At 44.0% G+C, this 19,637-nt stretch overlaps 1 protein-coding gene across 1 annotated transcript; it reads right to left on the bottom strand.

Moving 5' to 3' along the window:
* Positions 1-2,852: 2,852 nt before the first annotated feature.
* On the bottom strand, positions 2,853-19,573 carry NIF3L1 (NGG1 interacting factor 3 like 1). The gene is made up of 7 exons (XM_004601267.2): positions 19,478-19,573; positions 15,638-16,089; positions 14,212-14,374; positions 13,021-13,144; positions 10,314-10,452; positions 8,429-8,512; positions 2,853-3,751 (listed from the first exon to the last, which is right to left on the bottom strand). The coding sequence occupies exons 2-7, from the start codon at positions 16,062-16,064 to the stop codon at positions 3,567-3,569; spliced, it is 1,122 nt and encodes a 373-aa protein (XP_004601324.1). The 5' UTR covers positions 16,065-16,089; positions 19,478-19,573; the 3' UTR covers positions 2,853-3,566.
* Between the last annotated feature and the right edge of the window lie 64 nt (positions 19,574-19,637).

The following is a 19,637-nucleotide window of genomic DNA, read 5'->3' as shown; positions in this document are numbered from 1 at the left end:
TTTCCAGGGGCTGGAGCGATAGCACAGCGGGTAGGGCGTTTGCCTTGCACGCGGCCGACCCGGGTTCTAATCCCAGCATCCCATATGGTCCCCTGAGCACCGCCAGGGGTACTTCCTGAGTGAAGAGCCAGGAATAACCCCTGTGCATCGTCGGGTGTGACCCAAAAACCAAAAATTTTTTTTTCCAATTTGCCACCCAGTAAAATCATTTACTTTATTGTTGTTTTTGTTTGGTCACACCTAGCAGTGTTCAGGCCTTACTTCTGGCAGGGCTCAGAGGAACATATGTGATGCTAGGGATCAAAACCAGATGAGCCACGTTCAAAACAATGGCCCTATCCCCTGTACTGCCACTCTAGCATCCCCAATAAAATAAGACTTTCCTTCAGGATTTATTTCATATTTGTGATGTCAGTTTTATTATATATGTTTCTTTTTAAGAAGACAAGTAATCAGGATTCGGAACCACACTGCCTTACTGTCCTAATTCCCATTACTTATCTATGTGGACTTAAGCTTTCTTTTTTGGGATGATGCCAGATATCAAACCCTTAGGAATATTTCATAGTATCTGTTTAGCTTCCTCATTTATAAGAGAATACCTATTTGCTTGTTTGTAAGTTCTGACGATGTTTATAAGCACCAAATACAGCATCTGGTAGAAAATTAATACTCTTAACACACTTAAACCAGCACTGCACCGTGGGTTAATTAAACCACATTCAAGTATGAGCTTCCAGTGATACACACTGGTGTCATCATTACTATTATTTTCACATTCATTGTATCAATGTCATCCCATGTTCATCGATGTACTCGAGCGGCGCCAGTAATGTCTCCGTTTGTTCCAGCTTTGAGATTTTGGCGTCCTTTCCTTACTCGTCTTTCCCAACGATTGGAGGGTCTTTCAGGGTCAGAGGAATGAGATCTGTTATTGTTACTGGTTTGGGCATATTGAATATGCCACAGGGAGCTTGCCAGGCTCTGCCATGTAGGCAGGATATTCTCAATAGCTTGGTAGCTTACCAGGCTCTTTGAAATATATATCCCTCTATGATCTTATGGAAAATGGGTAGAGGGTAGAGAAAAATCAGTATGGTGTGTCGCATGGCCGAGGGCGGTCCAGTGGAGATAGGCTGCAGGGACTGGGTCCCTTGGGGCAGGGAGGGCTCTCACACGCCCCACTCTGGGGCTCCCCGAGTAGAAATAGCCTCTGGCACAGAGTCCGGTGGCATGGTTATGGGAGCCTCAATTTATGCTCCCTTCTAAAAGAAGCAGCTGTGAGTTCTGGAGGGTGGCCAATGAGATTATCTGGTGCTGGCAGGAGGTATGATATGCATTACATTGTACAGTGCATGTTAAATATATAGGACCATTAAAGGCTAGTTTTCCCAAGTATCAATAAAGCAGGTTATATGAAAGATGGCGATATATCTTTTAATAAAAACCTGAAAATTACAGTAGTTTATTCTGATAAATCTGACAAATCTGATAAATCCTGATTCTGAAATTTACATAGAATTTTAGTGATACAGGAATAGAAATGTACTAAAAGGAGTTATCTGGGTTTTAGAAGATTGTATAGTGGGTAGAGTGCTTGCTATGCACTCAGTGGACTTGGGTTTGATCCCCAGCATCCCATATGGTCCACTGAGCACTGCCAGGAGTGATTCCTGAGTCAAAGCCAGGAGTAACACCTGGGCATCGCCAGGTATGACCTAAACAACCCCTCCTTCAGCCTCCCCCCCACAAGGAAATCATCACCTTCTAGACACTGATGTCGGTGGGCCCCACGGGTGACTTACGTGAAGCGGGGAGGAGAAAGACGGTCACTTTCTCCCCAACCGCCTCTACCACACGGGACCCAGGGTTACTGGGTTCTTGTCTCACTCTCGGAAAAGAATTTCAGGAGTAGACAAGCAGTGAAGTAAATAGATTTTATTCAGAAGTTTCTGAGGGAGGGAGGAAGGAATAAGTGGGAGAGAGAATAGTAAGAATATTCGCGCTCAAGAGAGACCTTGGGCTTCTCCAAGGGTGGAGAGAGCTCTACACACATCCTAGCACTGGACACGAAAGCATGAAAGTACACATCTCAAGGGGGGAGATGCGGGCGACACATGTGCTCGGCCACATGGCACAAGCAGCACATGGGCTCAGGCAGCATATGCACGCCCTTCCTTTGTTCAAGGTGTCTTTTATAGGGTTTCTTCAACTTGCCCCCACCCACATGGGGTTTCTTTCCAGGTAAAAGTTCGTTGCTAAGGTTACCAGGGAGGTTGGGAGTGGTGATGGCCTTCTTTGGGGAACCTCCTGGGGAGGGGTCCATTATCCTCAGGGTCTGCTGATGGTTTCTTCAGGGTCTTTTGTTTTCTTGAATCTGCACATCTTAAGAGTCTCCTTCCCAGAGACTCTGCTAAATCTCAATTTTCATTGCCAAGGGCCTTTTCCTATCTACCTGCCTACATCAAAACTACTGTCTAAAAATAAATCTTTTGAGGGGCTAAGCACACTTAGGGATGGACTGGGCCCATACAACAGCACAGAGGATTGTTGTTACTTCCCAAGAATGCCAGGCAGATTCTAGTCAATCTTTACTAGTTATTATAAAGAAAATATACTTTTATTATATTCTTTAATTTGATTTCATAATCAACATTTTCTTTCTCATGGTAGTATTTATGAACTACAGAACATTTGGTAAAAATTAACAAAAACAAAAATGTACATTTTTTAAAGAAACATTAACTTATAAACTTGTATAAGTTGCAGATGTAGTTTTATAGTTCAATATCTATATTGTTGCATGAACGTTCGTGTGGTCGGAGGCGCTGAGATAAGGAACACGGAAGAAATGTATTGATTGGAGGACTAAGGCTCTCTCTGGCTCTTAGCAAAAGCAGAGGGCCTCGTGGACCTCCTTTTATTGATCATGGTACCCCTAAAGGGCACAATACAGTGGCATCAAAAGATGTTACAGGAAGAACATTGAGGCAACATTATTTCCTTTATCTGCAGGCCAGTAATCTAGGCCTCCGGAAAGAAGATGCAAAACCAAAACTGAAACCTCCCTTGGGCTAAAAGCACTTCGATTAACATCCCAAAGACAAAACTGGGCCCTGCACCTGGAATCTGCATCCCAAAGACTAGGCTGGGCCAGAGCCTACAATTTACAATATCAAAGGTCAGGCCTGGCTAACACCATCTGCATGTCAAAGACCAGCCAGGCTTCTGTGAGAGAAGGAAAACTGCTCTTTTCAGTATACTGAAATTATTTTTCTGAAGGCAGCTTGAAGGGGGAAAATGTTCAGCTTCATCCAAACCAGTCAGGACACACCAGAAATCTCGCCCATTTTCATGGGTCCCTATGTTCCTGTCCATAGTACGGTACAGTACACATGGGCTCGCCGTGGTAGCTCAGTCCAGCCCCAACACGATATATACTACACTATGATCACAATGTACACCTAAGACATTCTCCCAGAACAGCAACTGCACTATTGTGTCGTGCAATGAAGTTGAGAGCCAATCAAATTGTAGACCGTGTCATTCTATTGTTCCTGTATGTGTTATATTACATGAAGAGGGTCTCTGTCTCTTTCTGACAGGATAATATTAATCTTATTCTCCAAGTGGGCACCTAGCATATCTTGAAGATCAGAAAGAAAGCCTCGTTCAGTGTTGCTGTGTTCACAAAGGATAACATTTATTCCTTGAGACACAGCATCCAAAACATCATGATGGGACATCTCACCTGCCAACAAAGCAAAGAGGAACTATTTAAAATATCTGATGTAGAGTCTGGAATGCTGAAGAGCAGAAATAACAATTTTGTAATCCACAGATAATACAGCAGAGCTTTTTTACATAACAATTCTAGGAAGTGTGATGCAGGTGCCTTAAATATCCTCCTACATAACACCATCTCATTTAGAATTTCAAGTTCTTGGCTGGCCTACAAGTCTCCAAACCCAAATACCTAATGAAGTATAGAAATACTGCCAGAACCAATTCTGTGAAATTCAGAAAGCTCCACAATGAAATAAATGACCACTACTAATACGGTACTTTAAGAAAGCGTAACAGATACATAAGAAAATCCTAGGTAGGGCTGGAGAGAGTACAGTAGTAAGGTGTACAGCTGACCTGGGTTTGATCACCAGCATCACATTATGGTCTCCCAAACCCAGCCAGCAGTGATCCCTAAGCAGAGTTAGGATAAGCCCTGAGCATCACTGGTTGTGGCGCGAGCGCTCTCTCTCTCTCTCTCTCTCTCTCTCTCTCTCTCTCTCTCTCTCTCTCTCTCTCTCTCTCTCTCTCTCTCTCTCTCTCTCTCTCTCTCTCTCTCTCTCTCTCGCGCACACACACACGCGCACACACACACACACACACACACACACTTGATCTTTTACACTTGTAGATCAGTGATAAGAAAAATACCACATGGGCCACTGAGAAATAAAGACATTATGCTAAGAATATAGGCCTTTGGGGCTGGAGCAATAGCACAGCGGGTAGGGTGTTTGCCTTACACGCGGCCGACCCAGGTTCGATTCCCAGCATCCCATATGGTCCCCTGAGCACCGCCAGGAGTAATTCCTGAGTGAAGAGCCAGGAGTAACCCCTGTGCATCGCCAGGTGTGACCCAAAAAGCAAAAAAAAAAAAATATATATATATATATAGGCCTTTGCTTGCCTTTTTCCACTGCCGAAGTCAACACAGGCTTCTGTCTCAAACATGTACTTTCTCTCTGCTCACATCTTTCTAAGTAAATTTCAATATAAACTTTTGTTTCACCCCCCCACCAACACACACACACACACACACACACACACACACACACACACACACACACGTATTCGTAATAGTACATGATCCAGGCATACCATACGTAGCAGTAACGTTATGAAACAGCAGATTTCTGTACACTGTCACTGATCTGAGGACGAGCAACTGAAAACTGTGTCCTAGAAGATACCTTTATGCTTAGTGAGCATCAAAGTTTTTACTATTGACCCCAGTCTAATTCTGCATGAAATGAGTTGAAGTTATTTCTAAGTTAAACACAAGAGATTTCCTTTTGACGTAGGAAAATTCTTAGAAACTAAGATGGTAGGTGATCTTCTGCTAAGAGTTTTAGAGAGGAACCCGAGATAGTATTGTGGGTAAGGTGCTTCCCTAACATGCAGCCGGCCCAGATTGGATCCTCAGCACCAGATATGACCCCTGAGCACTGCCAAGAGTGAGCCCTAAGCAAAGGCTCTCCACATAGAAAAGTCTCAGGTAAACATTTTGGTAGTCTGGTGGGGAGGCTCCCAACTAGTGCTCAGTAGCCTGCAGCTACTCCAGATGACCATCCAAGCCATTCAGCTGATACAAAAGCCTGAGAGTGGGGGAGGGGAGGTTATGTGGTACCAGAGACCAAATCTAGACTGGGAAGATACAAGGCAGGTAACCTAACCCCCTGTATCACCATCCCAGTACATTTAAAATGTTAGGGATTTTTGTGTATGTTGCTGAAGGATAGAAACGGGTGTCACATGTGTTACTTTAATGTGTTTCTCCCACCTATGAGAGATCACTCTGTCTGTCCCTTTCCTTTTGACTGACTAATCTCAGCATGAATTGCATGACTTCATTTTATAGTAAAGTATTTGACTGTACATTTGTTTTTGGGCCAGACCAAATGGCTTTATGCTCAGGGATTTCCCCCCCACACCTTTTTTAAAATTGGGCTACAGCTGGTAATGCTCAGGAATGCTAGCATTTGAAATCAGGTTGATTGTATGCAAGGCAAGAGCCCTACCTCTCAAGCTCCAGGAATCTTGGTGGGGTTCAGGGGACCATACATGGGGACCCAAGCCACGTGCAAAACAAGCTCCTTACCCACTCTGGCTCCCTATACTGTTGTTTCTTTACCCAGTCATCTCCTTGGACACTTGGGTTGCTTCTAGATTTTTGCAATTGTGAATAGTGCTGCAGTGAACACGGGTACAAATGTATTTTCTAAATAATCTTTGAGCCCGTTGGATAGATGCCAAGAAGTGGAACTGCTGGGTCATATGGAAGCTCAATTCCCTGTTTATTGAGAAGTTGTCCATATTGTTTTCCAAAAGGCTGAATTAATTGACACTTACCAGCAATGAATGAGGGTCTCTTTTCCCCCATAACCATGCCAACACTGGTTGTTTTTGTGCTTTGATATGTACGAGGCTCATAGTATCTTGTTTTGATTTGTAGATCCCTAATGTTAAGTGATTTAGAGCATTTTTACATATAGCTTCTGCCATCTGTTTGTCTTTGAGGAAGTTTCTGCTTATTTCTTCCCACCCCACCTCAATTTTTATTTTTATTTTTTTTTATTTATTTTTTTTTGCTTTTTGGGTCTCACCCGGCGATGCACAGGGGTTACTCCTGGCTTTGCACTCAGGAGTTACTCCTGGCGGTGCTCGGGACCATATGGGATGCTGGGGATCGAACCCGGGTCGGCCGAGTGCAAGGCAAACGCCCTACCCGCTGTGCTATCGCTCCAGCCCCACCTCAATTTTTAGATGGAGTTATTGTGGTTTTTTCTTTCTTTTTTTGTAAAGTTCTACCAATGTTGAACTTTTATCAAATGAGTGGTAGGTAAATGTCCTCTCCCAGTGTGACGGATGTCTATTTATTCTGGTTCTTATTTCTTCTACAAAATAAGGAGTTTCCCCACAACAATAGTGAGTTTTGTGTTGAAATATGGAACGTAATCAAGGTGAAGAGAAAATAAAGTGAAATTCATCAGTTATACAGTTGGGGTGGGGGGCGGGGTGTATACCGGGGATTTTGGTGGTGGAATATGGGCACTGGTGAAGGGATGGTGTTTGAATACGGTACAACTGAGACATAAACCTGAGAACTCTGTAACTTTCCACATGGTGATAAAATTTTTAAAAAAATAAAAATTAAATAAAAATAAATTAAAAAAAAGATTAAAAAAAAAAAAGGAGTTTCTTAGTTTGATATAGTCCCATTGTAATCTTTGCTTCTGGTTGCTTAATCAAAGGCATTGAATTGTTAAAGAATCTCTAGCTTTCGGGTTGGGAGATGCGTGTCATGTCGAATGTAGACTATAGATCGAACACAATGGCCAGTCAATGCCTCTAAAACACAACACTCAAAATGAGAGAGAGAACAAAAGGGCATGCCCTGCCACAGAGGCGGGGTGGGGGTGGTGGGAGGGATACTGGATCATTGGTGGTGGAGAATGGGCACTGGTGGAGGAATGGGTACTTTATCATTGTATGAGTGAAATGCAAACACAAAAGTTTGTTAAGTATGTAACTGTACCCCATGATGATTCACTAATAAAAAAAAAAAAAGAATCTAGCTTCAATGTCATGGAGTGCTCGACCTATGTTTTCCTTGATATAACTAATGGATTCAGATCTGATCTCAAGTATTTTAATCCATTTTGATTTGACTTGTGCATGGTGCTAGAATGGGGTCTGCACGTGCAAGGCTGAACAGACCAGGGTAAATCAAAGGGGATTTACCTAGCGCTTACCCAAGCAGAACAACACCGCTGCAGCTGCTTGCTTCCCAAAGCGCCACCATGCCCTTGGCCTAACTCCACTGTCTCAGGATGGACTTCACCAAGATACAGTCTGCTGAAAACTTGATATGCGGGTTTTGTGACGAATCTACATACAGGCGTTCTTGGGGTCGGGATGGGCTACCTTCCCCCACCTCCCTGTACTTACAAAAGCCTTGTCAGTCATGTCCACATCTCAAAGCTGCCACCCAGTTAAAAAGCTGCCCCAGACTTAGAGTCCCGATAAAAATACTGAATGCCCTGAACAAATGCGATGACCTCTTAGTACCTGTATTGCAAACCATAATGCACAAAAATAGAGGGAGGCTGGGGTTACAGGTTGGGAGGTTGGGGGATGGTTGGAGAAAATAGGGGACACTGATGGTGGGAATGTACACTGATGGAGGGATGGGTATTGGATCCTTGTATGACTAAAACCCAATCATGAACAGCTTTGTAATTGTCTATCACATAAATATTCAATAAACAAATTTAAAAAAGAAAAAAATGTAATGTGGAGTTCATGTCAGCTTCAGTCAGCTAAATCAATGGCTGAATAAATAGAAGTACTCCTACATTTAAAAAAAAATAGAAAAGGGTTTGCTTTTTCTTCTTTTTTTGCATACGACATGACTTATAGTTATCCCAACACTGTTTGAAGAGACATTTTTAACATTTTGAATTGCCTCTTTTTCATCATAAAGCAATACAATGAAAAAATAGCTTCGAAAAGTTATATTTGTGAGGAGACAATTAGGCATTCCATGAGTGGCAATGATCACAGGCATTTTCAGTTGGTTCAAACCAAATTTGAGAAAGCATACAGTAAAAAGGGGTAGAAAAGATCCAAGACAGTCACCTACCTGTGAGGTACAGATCAGCCTTTGTGCCCTGCAGAACGCTGCTCCCTGAGCCCGCACACAAAGCCACCACTTTCACTTGAGAATCTTCAATATAAATAAACACAAGACCAGTATTATAAAATTATACTTCATTTTAATATTAAAACTGGTATCTGGGCCAGGGTGATAGTATGGTGGGTAGGACTCTTACCTTGCATGCTGCCACATGAATTTGATCCCCAACACCACATATGATCCCCCAATTTCCACCAGAAGTAATCCCTGAGCATAGCCCTGAGAACCTCTGAGTTTGCACCCACTGCCTCAAAATTTTCGAAACTTGTAGCAAGAATTCTAAATGTGATGCTGAAAAGAAAAAATGGACTGGGATGCATACTTCACATGCAAAAGAAGGCCTGGGTTCAATCCGCCAGGATACCACGTGTTTCCCAGGGGAAGAGTGTGGACTACTACTCCCTCACCCAAGTGTAATTGCTTATTAAATTATTTTGGTTTTAGGATCTACACCCAGTGGTAAGTGGGGGACTTTGGTGCCAACGACCACACTTGGGCCTCCTATATGCCAAGAATGCTCCCAGCCACAAAGCTTTCTCTCCTGTCCCAAATTTTATTTAAAAAACATGCCTTGCTCATACAGGATGTATTCTCTCTTGAACATATATCTCAGTAACATCCAAGGCAAGCACCATAATCCCTGTACCATCTTTACAACCCCCCAAAATAATTTTTACTGACCTGTAGGTATAAAAAATTTTTAAGCAACTGTGTTAAAACTCAAAACAGGGGCTGAAGCACAGTGGATAGGGCGTTTGCCTTGCACTTGGCAGACCCGGGTTCGATTCCCAGCATCCCATATGGTCCCCTGAGCACCGCCAGGGGTAATTCTTGAGTGCAGAGCCAGGAGTAACCACTGTGCATCGCTGGGTGTGACCCAAAAAAGAAAAAAAAAATACAAAACAGGGGCCGGAGCAATAGCACAGCGGGTAGGGTGTTTGCCTTGCACTCGGCCAACCTGGGTTCAATCCCCGGCATCCCATATGGTCTCTCCAGCACTGCCAGGAGTAATTCCTGAGTGCATGAGCCAGGAGTAACCCCTGTGCACCAATGGGTGTGTCCCAAAAAGCAAAAACCAAAACAAAACAAAAAAACTACAAAACAAAAACCAGTTCATAGTCCACTGCTAACTTAAGATGAACATGGATTGTGACTAAGGTAAAAAAACCTGTTTAAGGGGCTGGAGCGATAGCACAACTGGTAGGGCGTTTGCCTTGCACGCGACCGACCCTGTTTCGATTCCCAGCATCCCATATGGTCCCCTGAGCACCACCAGGGATAATTCCTGAGTGCAGAGCCAGGAGTAACCCCTGTGCATCGCCGGGTGTGACCCAAAAAGCAAAACAAACAAACAAACAAACAAACAAACCTGTTTAAGCTAATGAGGTGTTGCCTATAGCACAACCTAGACTTTGACTGATAGAGTAAACCCGTCCGCTCCTATGAGCTGCTAAAATATTTTCTATAATATAGACGTATGAGTGTATACGTATATATTGTATACACACATATTATACATAGACACATATACACATACATGTATACACACACACACAAACACACACACGATTTGGGAGCCACATTCTGCTGTGCTCAGGGCTTACTCCTGGCTCTGTGCTCTGGGAATCTGCCAGACTCAGGGTGCTGAGCAGAAGGTGCTGGCGATTGAACCCCAGTTGACCATGTGTAAGGCAGGTGCCCTACTTGTACTATCTCTCCAGCCCCCTTTCATACATTGCATTTCATACATACATCAATACAATCAAGAGTTTCAACTTTTGCCTAACACCATCAGAAGGTATATAACACAAAATAAAACGATCATATTTACCTAAAGTCTTCCCTGCCCCAAGAGCAAGGCGAACATGAGGCAGCTTGAGGTGCTGTTTGATTCGTTCAATCATGGTTGCCAAGGAGACAGATTCATCCAGGGTGCACAATCGTCCCATTCCAGTACGCAGAAGCGGAGGCTAAAGGAATATAGGAATTTACCAACATAGTCCATCATTAGTACAAGAAAATAGATCTATAAAAGAAAAGAGGGGGCTGGAGTGATAGCACAGTGGGCAGGGCATTTGCCTTGCACGCGGCTGACCTGGGTTCGATTCCCAGCATCCCATATGGTCCCCTGAGCACCGCCAGGAGTAATTCCTGAGTGCAGAGCCAGGAGTAACCCCTGTGCATTACCAAGTGTGACCCAAAAAGCAAAACAAAATAAAATAAAATAAAAAAAGGAAAGAGCAGGGGTCAAAGTGATAGAACAGCGGGTAAGGTGCTGCAGTTGACCCGGGTTCAATCCCCCACACCCCATATGGTTCCCCAACACCACCAGGAGTGATCTGTGAGTGCAGAGCCAGGAGTAACTCCTGAGCACTGCGAAGAGTGACCCAAAATCAAAAAGACCTAAGAGCAAATGCTAAGATCAGTAAAGCATGTGTACTATGAGCTTCCAACAGCAAGGTCCAGGCTAAAACTTGGTAATGCAAAGTAAAGGGTGCTGGGAGGGCCCGCTCGGGATGGGAGATGCGGGCTGAAAACAGACTATAGACAGAACATGATGGCCACTTAATACCTCTACTGCAAACCACAACACCCAAAAGGAGAGAGAGAGCAAAAGGGAGTGCCTGCCAGAGAGGCGGGGTGGGGTGGAGGGGATGGGGTGGGGGTGGTGGGAGGGATGCTGGGACCACTGGTGGAGGATAGGCACTGGTGAAGGGATGGGTACTTGACCATTGTATGACCGAAATGCAAGCACAGAAGTTTGTAAATCTGTAACTACCTCATGGTGATTCACTAATAAAAAACTAAAAAAAAAAAAAAAAATGGGTAATGCAATCCTGACCAAAACACTGTCTTCTGGGTGCTCAGTCTCCTGGGAAGGCAGGTGTTTAAATACAAGATAGATGCTGAAGGGGGACACAGAGGAATGGCAAGATAATTAAGCTGAGATTCATGGAAGGGAATACTTGGAGGAAATGTGAAAGGTTTTGGGTCAGAGAGGGCACAGCTGACCCGGGTTCAAGCCCCACCAAGAATGATCCCTGAGCACAGAACCAGGAGCAAGTCCTGAGCACAGCAAGGTGTGGTCCAATCCTCCCGTCCACTTGCCCCTTTGCCCACACACCCCAAAAAGGAGGAAAAAAAAAAAACCTTTTTTTTTTTTTTTATATATATTATTGCTTTTTGACTCACACCCGATGAAGCACAGGAGTATTCCTGACTCTGCACTCAGGAATCACTCCTGGCAGTGCTTGGGAGACCATATGGGATGCTGGGAATCAAACCTGGCTTGGACATGTGCAAGGCAAATGCCCTACCTACTGTGCTATTGCTCCAGCCCTGGAAAAACAACTTTTACAAGGACTTGAGTCTTGAAGCAAGACCACAAAGGAGCTTAGAAAGAAGAACTATCAGGGCTGAAGTGATAGTATAGAGACACTCTCTCTCCTTTTGGGTGTTGTGGTTTGCAGTAGAGGTATTAAGTGGCCATCATGTTCTGTCTATAGTCTGTTTTCAGCCCCTTTGCCCACACACCCCAAAACTGCAGCACCTTACCCGCTGTTCTATCACTTTGACCCCTGCTCTTTTCTTTTTTTATTTTATTTTATTTATGTATCTCCCATCCCGAGCGGGCCCTCCCAGCACCCTTTACTTTGCATTACCAAGTTTTAGCCTGGACCTTGCTGTTGGAAGCTCACAGTGCACATGCTTTACTGATCTTAGCATATATTTGCCTTGCATATATATGGGTTCAAACCCCAGCATCCCTGATGGATCCCTGAGCACAGCCAGGAGTGATTTCTGGCACAGAGCCAGGAGTAACCCCTGCACAGTGCAGGGTGTGGCCCTCCAACCACTGCACCCCACTGTGGCCCCCCCTTTGTCCCTTGACAAAAAATTGCTGTCAAGGGCAGTGTGATAGGTTAGGGTTAAGAGTGGAAAATGACTGAGCAGAAGACACACACGCTGATGGTAGGTGCAGAGCAGATAGTTTGGTATGCAGAACGTAAGTGTTGAGGCTGGAGATAATACAGCAGGCAGGTTACTTGCCTTGCTTATGGCAACCTGGATTCAATCGCTGGCATTCCATATGATCCCCTGAGTCCCAGGAGTAAGCCCTGAGCATGACCACATGTGGACACCTCCCCCAGCTCCAAACAAAAGAAAGGCTCCAGAGAGATTCCTAACTCCACCGTTTGAAGTGACCCTCCCAGACACCATTCAGAATCAACAGTTGCCATGATCTTAAGACTTCTAGGTATTCCGAAGTGAGAAATAAAGAGCTGTTATTTATAAGCTGCCCAAAATGAATTTTGTTACAGTGGCCCAAATGTGTTATAGCAGCCCAAGTGGACAACGACAAGCATCAACATCTTTCTATCCATGAAACACTTCATTTCTCAATATGCTGTCCAGGGAATATTATACCCTCAATCACCACTTTGTACCTGTTTAGTTGATAGCTAATAGCCTATTGACTTAAAAAGTATAAATAAATATCAAGTCAAAATATACAATTATGTAAGATTGTTAATTACCTTTTCCAGTGACAGAATTTCAGTCTTTTGATAAAGTTGTCTGTTCTGTGAAAGAAAATCTACCACCTGCATCAAAGCCTGCTGATTACAGTTCAGACTGACCCGCGTTTCTTCTTCATCTGTCCTATAGAAAGAGTCACGTGTTGGTTTAGAAAAAAACATAAGCAAGATGTACTGTGTAAATAATATACAAAATTCCTGCAGTTAGTTAGAATTACATGAAATACTGCATTTAATTCCAAACCGACCTACTTTCTAGAAGAGTTTCTCAAATTTTGGCATGCATGAAAATTACCTCACAGACTTCTCTGTCCGCTGGGCCCATCTGCTTTCCATTCAGCAGGTCTGCCTGGGGTCTGAGAATTTACCTTTCTAAAAAGTCCCTCTTTGGTGCTGATGGTGTGGGTCTAGGAACCACACTCTGAAACAGGTATTCTAGAATTTCTGTACCTTCCAACTGTGTATCAGAAGCATCTAGCTAGCTTTTTGAAATGTTCACTGTTAGAGTCTCTACAGACTCAGTAAAACAAAATGTTGGTGTGTGTGTGTGGGGGTGAAGGAGCATGGAAATGGGTACAGAGACACTAGAGAGGTGAGGGTGCTTGCCTTGAACATGGGAGCCCCCAATTCAATCCCAGGTACTACATATGATCCCCTGAGCCCTATCAGGAATGATCCCTGAGTGCAGAGTTAAGAGTAAGCCCTGAGCACAGCCAAATGTGACCAAAACCAAACAAAAGTGAAAAAAAGAACTACTATAAATGATGTTAAGTCAGCAGTAGGGTTCCTTCCACACAGAAAATAGTCAATGTGGCATTGTTTTCATTGTTTTAAGGGATCCCATTGCTCTCTTCAAGAATCCTCATGCGGAGCTGGAGCTATAGCACAGCGGGGAGGGTGTTTGCCTTGCATGCGGCTGACCCAAGTTCGATTCCCAGCATCCCATATGGTCCCCTGAGCACCGCCAGCAGTAATTCCTGAGCACAGAGCCAAGAGTAACCCCTGTGTATCACCGGATGTGACCCAAAAAGCGGAAAAAAATAAATCATGCAAATGAGATGCTACTTTGTAAACCTATGACCCCTAGGAAAATTATTTGCTTTAAATCTAAATATCAGAGTGATAGGATTCTATTACAAACCTTTGTAAATACACACACACACACACACAAAAGTGAAAAATACATTGTACCTAGCTGACAGAGATGTAACAGAAACATTGGCAATTCCTCTCACTGTAGCCATGACTTTGTCCAGGTCCTGGCTGTGGCTGACGCTGAATTCTACTCTGTGCGTTCCTTCCGTTGGACAGTTGAGAGCTTTGGAAGGATGTATCGGCCTGGAGGTGCAAACTCCTGGAGAAAAAATGTGAAGGAAAATGGATTTTTGTGGGACTTTTCTTTTGGAGGGGAGGGGAGAAACAAAAATAAACTATTAGGGGAAAAATACAAGAAATTCACATTCATAAAAGGATTCCTGGGGCTGCAGCGATAGCACAGCAGTTAGGGTGTTTGCCTTGCCCGTGGCCAACCCGGGTTTGAATCCCAGCATCCCATATGGTCCCCTGAGCACCACCAGGAGTAATTCCTGAGTGCACAGCCAGGAGTAACCCCTGTGCATCAGCATGTGTGACTCAAAAAGAAAAAAAAAAAAATTCCTTCCAGGGCAAGAGTGATAGGTATGGCACTTGCCTTGCCTTGCACCAGGCCACCTGAACTCAATCCCCGGCACCAAATATGGTCTTCAAGCCCTGCCAGGAATAATCCCTGAGCAAAAAGCCAGGAGTAAGCTCTGAGCCTCAATGGGTGTAGTCCATTGAGGCTCAGAGCTTAAAGAGAAAACTCTGCTTCATTGACTTTTAGATAAGAGGTAAATTTGTGACTACTAACTTTACTCACATAAGCCACAACTCAGGCTCTAACTGCTCAAGATATATGTGACCACACTCATCAAGGCTACCTAACCAAAAAAGCTTTTACCCCAAGTCTGTAAACTAGTAAGACTGAATTGAATTACTAGGCTGGAGCGATAGTACAGCGGGTAGGGGGCTTGCCTTTCAAATCACCTAGTGTGCCCCCCGCCCCAAATATTGAATTCCTTCATTGTGCTGGGTATAAATAAGCATTCAGTAAAACTCTGATGTCTATACATATGAAGGACATTCTGGGATACTCAAGCTTTCAATTCAACTGAATAAGCATTTTGTTCTTGTTGATTTTGGGGATCACATGTGACGATGCTGAGGAGTTACACCTGACTCTGCACTCAGGAATCACTCCGAACAGTCATCAGTGGACTGTATGGGTCAGTTGTGAATGGGTGCAAGCCTTACCTGCTGTACTATCTCTCTGGCCCCTGAAGAAGCACTTCAGGAGTAAGCACCAGTGCCGCATGAGTGAGAAACCTTGAGGCTTAGTATAGAAGTGAATACTTTAAATATTCTTCTGATCAATTTCTCAAATGCAATTCATTTGCCAGATTTTAGCAATATTTTTAAAAATATATTAAAATAGTCTAACGTTCCCCATTGCTAACACAGAACACTTATGAACAAATACGCCAAAATTTTAAACATTTGTAGGAAAATTATTAAAAGTGGAAGAACAAAAGGCTCTCACCAAGTCCTTTTGCCAACCAGCTGTTAACTCCCTGGGGCGCAGCATCATAGGCTGTGTGAGGAGAGTAGATTCCGACTCTGTTCTCCAGGGCCCGGATTACCAAGCGTTCCTTCCAGGTTTGCCAGGTTATGCGCTTCATGGGTCGAAAAATCGGTGGATGGTAGGAGAGAATGAGATCTGCCTTCTTTTGCAGCGCCTCCTCCATCACTTCCTCAGTCAGGTCATTGGTTAGGAAGAGAGTGTTCACAGTGTGGGGTGGGCTTGGTTCCACCAGTAATCCAACATTGTCCCAACTCTCAGCAAATGAGAGGGATGCAAAGTCATTCAAGGAGGTAAGAAGAGCCTTCAAATCCATGAAGGAACGGGAAGAACTGCAGATCAGGGGACGGATTTTGGTAGGGACCAGGAGTGCACAAGATGACAACATACAGAAGTCAGGTAAAACTGAGCATCTGAAGTCAAAACAGAGACATGATTCAGAGGAGATACATATGACCTAGATTTGTGGGGCAGCAACATATATAGTCAAAGGGGCTACAGTCAAATATACCTGGGTTGAAACACAGGCTCTTATGGCATCCTGTATCAAGGAAACCAGCCTTGAGATTTCCCTGCACAGACAAAAGGTTACCATACACGTTACGTTACCATTAACGGTCATGATCCAGAGACTCAGAAATGAACCTTGGAAGAAAGCAGCACACTGCAGAGATGTCTCCCCACCCCATACCAGGCTGATTTCACTGCGGCGCCTCAGAGATGGGCAGGCATATCCCCCCGCATGCCCCACATGAAACCCAGCAGCCGCAAACCTCCAGAACCCAATTGCTGCCATACTCACGGCCAACCTTCACAGGCTTGTCCTGAGCCCCCCCCCCCCCCGCCGCCCACAAGAATGAATCCGCTGAAATACCCAGGTATGCGGGACCTGTGACTGAAAACTCCAGGCTTCATGGAATTGGGAATGGGGGACCTTCCCCCCCCATCTCCCCACCCTTCTGGTTTCCTGGCAGGCACGCCCAAAAACTGCCTCTGGGTGCGATTTAAGCATATTAATAGCCATGATTCAGAGACTCACAAATGATTCTTGGAAGAGAGCAGCATGCCGCAGAGATGCATCTGGACCCCAATTATTTAAAATTTTAGAATTCCAGGTGCAGCATCTCATACTTTCATAACAAGCAATACAAAATAAATTGTTTAGCATCTGCCTGTGGGGCAGGCTTGAGTAGTGATGGGAAAATTCAAAGTAATGGTGATAGGATTGCTGTTGAAATATTGAATGTAAACAATTATTGTGAACAACTTTATAAAAATAAAATTGAAAAAAAATTTTTAAATGGTTACCATACAAAGCTTAATGTAGATTATTTTATAAGACTAACTACATCAGTCATTTTTTTAAATTTTATTTTATTTAATCACCGTGACAAAAGTTACAAAGCTTTAAGGTTTAAGTCTCAGTCATATAATGATCAAACCCCCATCCCTTCACCAGTGCCCCTGTTCCCCCACCAAGAACCTCAATATACCCCCCTCCCACCCCCAACCCCCCGCACCTGAGTGGCCAATGATTTTCACTTTATTCTCTCTATACTTTGGATACATTCAATATTTCAACAGAGAACTGACTATTATTATTTGGAATTTTACCCCACCAATAAAACCTGCTGAAAAGGCATCATCTGACAGTTTGTTTTCCATTGCTGAGAATGAAGATTATAGGAGCTCGTGCGGCCGAGACAGTGGCCTCGCAGTTTTGGATTTCTGTTGTTTTAGCTCAGTTTACAGTCTAGATACATTTCTTTAAGTCTCTGGGTGCCAAAATGGATTAGTAGACCTCCCGGATCATAGTCTTTAAGGAACAGAGGGGCCGTGTCGTGCACGGCTGCTCCGGATCTCATCTGGGCTGAGGGCGTTAAGATCAGAGTCATTTCTTACAAAACTTCTAAAAAATCATAAAATTTAACTTGCTTCCCAAAGTTGGTGAGGTAACTAACCAATTTCATGTCATTAAAAAAAAAAGATCTAATATAGCTATTCACTATTTAAAAAAAAGGTTATTGCCTCCTAAAATATAAACTGCTTTCTAACAATGTAAATCTGAGTTTTGTTCTGTTTTGATTTGTGTGTTCCAGTTTAAAAACTGTCATTTTGATTGTGCATGGTAAACTAATTACTACTGCAACTCGCTGTTTTTACTGATGTTATTTCTGAATTTCTGACAGGCGGATCACTCTAGAAAGATGCAGAATCAAGACTCCAAAAGGTTTCAAAAACCAATATTTGTTATCCAAGGCCTGCTCAAGAGGTAGCAGCAGTGAATGTGTGAGCATTTGGCCCAGTCTGTGAACCTTCTAGACACCTTTATACAAGACTAGAAAGGTTGAAAAAAGAAAAAAGGTGGAAGGATAGCAAGGAGTTCAAAAACAAATGGTTGGCTCTAAATATGAAAACTGCAAAATTATAAAATGCATATTCAAGATCAAATAGTAACACTGATGACTCCATGCTTAAATTTAATCCTTATAATTTTGTTTTTGAACAAAGTCATTACAAGCACAAAAAGAAAGTACTCAGTAATTTAAGGAAATTTAAGGAAATACATATAACCAAATGATGATTAACCAAGAGCATATTTTCCCAAAATTTCTACAGCAAAAGTATTTCAAATGTGGGGTTTTCATGTTTGTTTTGGCCACACCTGACAGTGCTCAGGGATCATTTTTGGTGGGCTCAGGGACCTATGTGTGCCGGGGATCGAACCCATGTCTTTCGCATGCAAGGCAAACACTCTACCCACTGTACTATTTCCCTTGGCCCAAGACTTGAGTTTTATTCAATATGATTTCAAGAGTTATGGAACTTCAAGAGAAAAGGAAAGAAAATCACTGGAGCCTTGAATCTTGATTGACCTGCAAATGGTCTTTCTGTTTTTCTTTCAATGCTGATTAAACCCAGGATCTCCTGTTTAGGATTCTGCTCCGGCACACCCGGGCCTCATGGGCTCTCAATTTCTACTGCTCCAAATCTTCCAAATCTGGCAAGAGCTAAGGGGAGGTCTCCCCTGGGCCAGCAAACGGGTTTGAGTTTGTCACCATCTTACATTTGCTAGAGCCCCTGTACAGGGTTACCTGGTTGAACACCTCCACTTCACAAATCAGGACCTGCTTGAAGGCGCCAAGAACAGCAGTGGGAGGGAGCACGGAAGAGGTGGATAAGAGGAATTTAAAACTAGAACGACTACCCGAGCCACCGCTGTATTACAAATTACTGACCCCCGCGCATCTCCCTCTGCAGGATGGAATTAGCGCCCAGCTGCCCAGCTCCACAAACTGAGAACAATCTGGTACAGTCAGAGCGGCGGGGGTTAGCTTTAAGTGACACAAGGAGGGCCCACTGTACAGGCAGCGCACTGCACCATCTTACACTACCTCATCAACCTCACATTTGGGAGCCAGAGGCACATCTAGAGGTGTTATGGGCTTACTCCTGGCTCTGCACTCAGTGGTCACACAGGACAGGGTGTGGAGTGGGTTGGGGGTGGGGGTACTAAAAGAAATGCTGGGGATCGAACCTGGGATGGCCGCAGCCAAGGTACCCACTGCACTATCGCTCGGGCCCCCGACTACCCCACACTTCACTTCTGATCTATTTCAGGATCATAAAAAAGCCCAGGAGGCTCAGCCACCAAGAGATGTCCGGGCCCCGCCCACCTAGTGCCCAATAATCCCGTGCGGCTTGGGCTTTTCTTTAGGGCAGCACTGCCGAAACATCCACAGCCGCACGAACCATAGACAACCTTCCCCTTACGAGACGTCCTTAAATGCCCAAACTCACCAGTTCTACAAAGATTTCCCCCTCCACTCTCACGTGTCACTTCCGGGCCAGCGCCGAAGTTCCTGCGTGGAGGGAGGGACTGAGGGCGGAAAGCCCCACCGGAAGTGGTCCTGCTCTTTTTACATACCCACGGGTACTTCTGGAGGTTGCGGCACGGAGT

Source organism: Sorex araneus, chromosome X (assembly GCF_027595985.1).
Source record: "Sorex araneus isolate mSorAra2 chromosome X, mSorAra2.pri, whole genome shotgun sequence".
Taxonomy (NCBI): Eukaryota; Metazoa; Chordata; class Mammalia; order Eulipotyphla; family Soricidae; genus Sorex; species Sorex araneus.
This window is presented reverse-complemented; position numbering and strand designations above follow the sequence as displayed.